This window comes from Verticillium dahliae, genomic scaffold (assembly GCF_000150675.1).
Source record: "Verticillium dahliae VdLs.17 supercont1.22 genomic scaffold, whole genome shotgun sequence".
NCBI lineage: Eukaryota > Fungi > Ascomycota > Sordariomycetes > Glomerellales > Plectosphaerellaceae > Verticillium > Verticillium dahliae.
In genome coordinates this window covers 203,497-207,296 of record NW_009276918.1, presented here as the reverse complement: position 1 = coordinate 207,296, position 3,800 = coordinate 203,497, and the positions used below count along the sequence as shown (strand labels likewise).

At 55.8% G+C, this 3,800-nt stretch overlaps 1 protein-coding gene across 1 annotated transcript; it reads left to right on the top strand.

Annotated features, from left to right (window-relative positions):
* Positions 1-662: 662 nt before the first annotated feature.
* On the top strand, positions 663-2,701 carry VDAG_08747 (uncharacterized protein; the record flags this gene model as incomplete). Its single annotated transcript, XM_009651064.1, has 3 exons — positions 663-1,251; positions 1,633-2,289; positions 2,343-2,701. The coding sequence occupies exons 1-3, from the start codon at positions 1,134-1,136 to the stop codon at positions 2,699-2,701; spliced, it is 1,134 nt and encodes a 377-aa protein (XP_009649359.1). The 5' UTR covers positions 663-1,133.
* Positions 2,702-3,800: the final 1,099 nt, after the last annotated feature.

Sequence of the window (3,800 nt, the reverse complement as noted above, 5' to 3'; positions counted from 1 at the left end):
TCATGCGCCAGGTCCATGTTGAGCTGGCCACATGCTTGGGGAGTTCCATTTCCGCCATGTCACTCGGACATTCGGGTCAAAACGCAAAGCAAGATGTGTTAGTCAAAGTCTTGGCCCCGGGATGCGACTTGATGGCGGACCATACTCTCATTCCTCCGGTGGATGGAGGTTGCAGGGGGGCTTCAGCGGGAGGCAGCCAGAGGCAGCCAGAGGCAGTCAATCACGGACGACAAGCCACGTTGCTCATGATCAGGTTCGCTTTACGTGCCGGTATGATTTTGATGGCGAATGCGCCTCGAGAAAACACATGATGTGCATACAGTAAGGTACCTAAGTAGGTAGGTACCTGAAAGATGTTATGAGTGATACTAGGTGGGGTGGGATGAATTGGATGGGTGCCAGTGAATCACACCTGCAGCACAGGGCTAGGCTTGGCACGGACAGCAACATCAGCGGCAGCGGCAGCAGTAGCAGCAGCAGCAGCAGCGTGGGATGAGTGAATGGCACGAGCAGCATGTCATGGAGGGCAGTCACCACTACCACCAATATGCAACTCTTCCCCGAACATGGGGATTTTTTGGCGCGTGGGTTGAACCCCTCATTTAGAATCTCTGCCTCGCACACCAGTTTCCGCTGCCGCCCCTCGTCATCTACCCAAAGTAGCAAGAGGGGTCCTGCCTCTGCAAATTGCCCGCCCCTTCCTTGTGGCCTCTTGTGCAATCGATCCTCTCGGCTGCCTCCCAATTCTGCTCGCATTGTTTTCTCCTGCTGCTCGGCTACAAAAATCAGAATTCCCTCACCCTTTGTCTGGTCTCAAGCTCGGCATTCCCAAGAGTTCAAACCCGTTTTTCCCAGGATTCCTTTCTCGGCTCCCATCACAACCGAAGCACATCTGCTGTGAGCTCTACGCAAGGCCAGCAAACCCCGCGTTCGTTCGACCGTCTAGTGAGCCTTCAGTCGTCACCTCGGGCCTTCCCGCATCCAACCAGGTTGCATTCAAGCATACGTACAAGCACCCAAGCCCTCCAAGACCACCAAGTCTCTCACCGACACACCCGGACAAAGACTTGACCCTCATCGACAACTTTTGCAACCTAGGCAAAGAGCCAAGATATTAGACACCAGTCCTAACCATGTCTTTCTTCAAGAAGCTCACCAAGGAGTTTGAGGACCTCAAGACCTCTTTTTCCGATGACAAGAAGGACGAGAAGAAGCCCGAAGAGTCACCCGCTCCTCAGCACCAGTCCAGTGGTACGTGCCTGACCCCAAAACCAGCATCTCTCAGCATTGCCGCCTGTGAAGTCCCCAGCCTGTCTGCTACTGCCTTGAATTGTCTAAATTTCTTGAAATTGGACCGTTTCCCGTCTTTGTGTCCTGTCAAGAGAAACATCCGCCTCGGTCTGCTGGGTCGATGTTCCTTGCGATGGGGCAGACAACTGCTTGGCACGACCTGCTCATCATCCCCACGCGAGCACCGGGGACGTACACAGCGCACTGGGCCTACTTTCGTCTCGTTTTGGTTGACAGACCGCTGTTTGCCGCTCTACCGCCGTATTGTCGTTCGCATAGACTTGCTGACGTCCGCTGGGGGTTCGCCGCATCGTGCGGTGGTCCTCCAATCCGCTTTCACAGATACTCGCAGCTACTACCCCTCTCAGGCTGCACAGCCCCAACATACCGATTCCGGCTACAGCAACGGCCACAGCAGCTACGCCCCGAACCCCGCTTCCGAGTCCCGGCCCTCCCCCGCTCCGGCTCCCGACGGCCCACCTCCCATGGCTGCGCCCTCCGTCCCTCCCGGCTGGGTTGCCCAGTGGAACGCCCAGTACCAACGTTGGTTCTACGTTGACCACAACACGGGCCGTTCGCAATGGGAGCACCCTGCTCCGCCTCCTCCCTCAGCACCTCCGGTTGGCCCCCGCCCGGGCGATGAGCATTCCGGCACTAGAGCTTTCGGTTCTCCCGCCCCTGGTGGCCACGGTGGTAGCTACTACGGGCAGCAGCCCACCCCCGGTTCGGGCTACGATTCCCCAGCCCCTGGAGGCTATGGAGCTCCTTCGCCTTACGGCCAACCAGGCGGCTATGGAGCCCCTTCACCTTATGGTCAGCCTAGTTACGGACAGCCTGGCTACGGTCAGCCCGGTCATGACCAGTCTCGCGCCTACGGGAACGACCCCTACAATGGTCACGGCACCGAGCAAAAGAAGAGCAGCAGTGGCATGCTCCTAGGTGCAGCTGGTGGACTCGCTGTCGGTGCCGTCGGCGGTGCTCTGATCGCCAATGCCATGAGTGAGTTAAATACACTACGTCAGATGGAGTGCCTGTTGCTAACTTGCGTGAAGATGACTCGGATGACGAAGCTCAACAGCAGCAGGCTGCTGCGGCCGCCGCGCCCCCTCCTGAGCAAGCCTACTACGCCCCACCTCCCGAGCAGAATTACTACGCACCGCCCCCTCAGGCTGATGAGCCCGCCTTTGAGGACGGCCCTCCTCCTGTTCTTGGCGCCACGGATGCCGACGGAAACTCTGTCGATTCGAGTGATCGCGAGGAGGTTGCTGAGGCTCGTGCCGAGTATGAAGAGGCCCTGGCCGCCGCCGCCGACTCGGACGCCAGTAGCAGCGATCACGAGGCTGTCGAGGAGGCACGTGAGGCCTACGAGGAGGCCTACGAGGAACATTACGGTGGTGATGAAGATGACTGAGCTCGTTGCTCTGATTTTGATATGTTGGCTTGGAGACCTTGCTTTTTGACGACAGCGACGTTTGAATGATACATGAATGCTGGTTTATTGATCGTCTGAGACGAAGACAATGCTTAGAACGGTATCGAACTGAAACTGATACGCAATTCTATTATCTTAGGCGCAGTGATGTTAGCTCAAGATTGTCTGTGATCCTGATGAATGCGAGGCAGTGCAGATGCCCGCGGTAGAACGTAGAGTTATGACTATGAATATCCCTGAGTTGACTTTGCTTTACCCGTGGTTGGTGAGTGGACTTGAATAGTCGCACTCATGATGAGTACAGTGATTCTGGGTCTATTCCTCTCTGTCAATGAGGTCTTTCGACTATTTGGCTCTTACGTGGTCCCATATCCGAAGTCAAAAGTTTCGAGCCATCTAATGCCGCCCATTGCTTGGGCTTCCCACGATGGACAATGTCGATGCGTTCGTTCCAAAGGCTTGAGAACCGAGAGTAGGCACCCGTTCAAATGACTTTGCCTGCTTAAATACCACCAGGACGAGAAGCAGTGGCCGGAACCGTCTTCGAGGCGACAACCCTAAACACAGGGGACTCTCAGTTCGATAATTAGTGGCACCAGTCTTTCAGATGTATTCAGGTAGACAGACGATGGAAAGGACTCGGCTGCTAAGCGGTCTGAAATCAAAGGCCCTGAGAGAATGAGATGCCAGGTCCGTCATCAACGTCAAGGCAGAAGATTCTTCCTGAAGGCCTACGGAAAGACCGCAGATTCCCGTGCGAGTTGTCGGAATAGGAACGAGAAGGGTGGTGAGTTTGTTAGGCATGCAGGCGGGGCACCTACAGCTCAGTCAAGACGCCGACAACGTAGACATGATGCCACATACCGATACATTACGGCATTGAAAACCTCGTCCAGTACGGCAAGGTTCCAACGGATTCAAAAGCTTAGTGACAACGCCGTCCCAGATTGGGGAATGCGCAAAGGCCAGCCACCTCAGCGGTTTGGCTTGCTGGGTCGCTACCGCCAAGTTGACCGAGACATATAAGTAACAGCTTTCCCCAACTGCCGCGTCTTGACAAGAACAAGCTTTGCGTGGG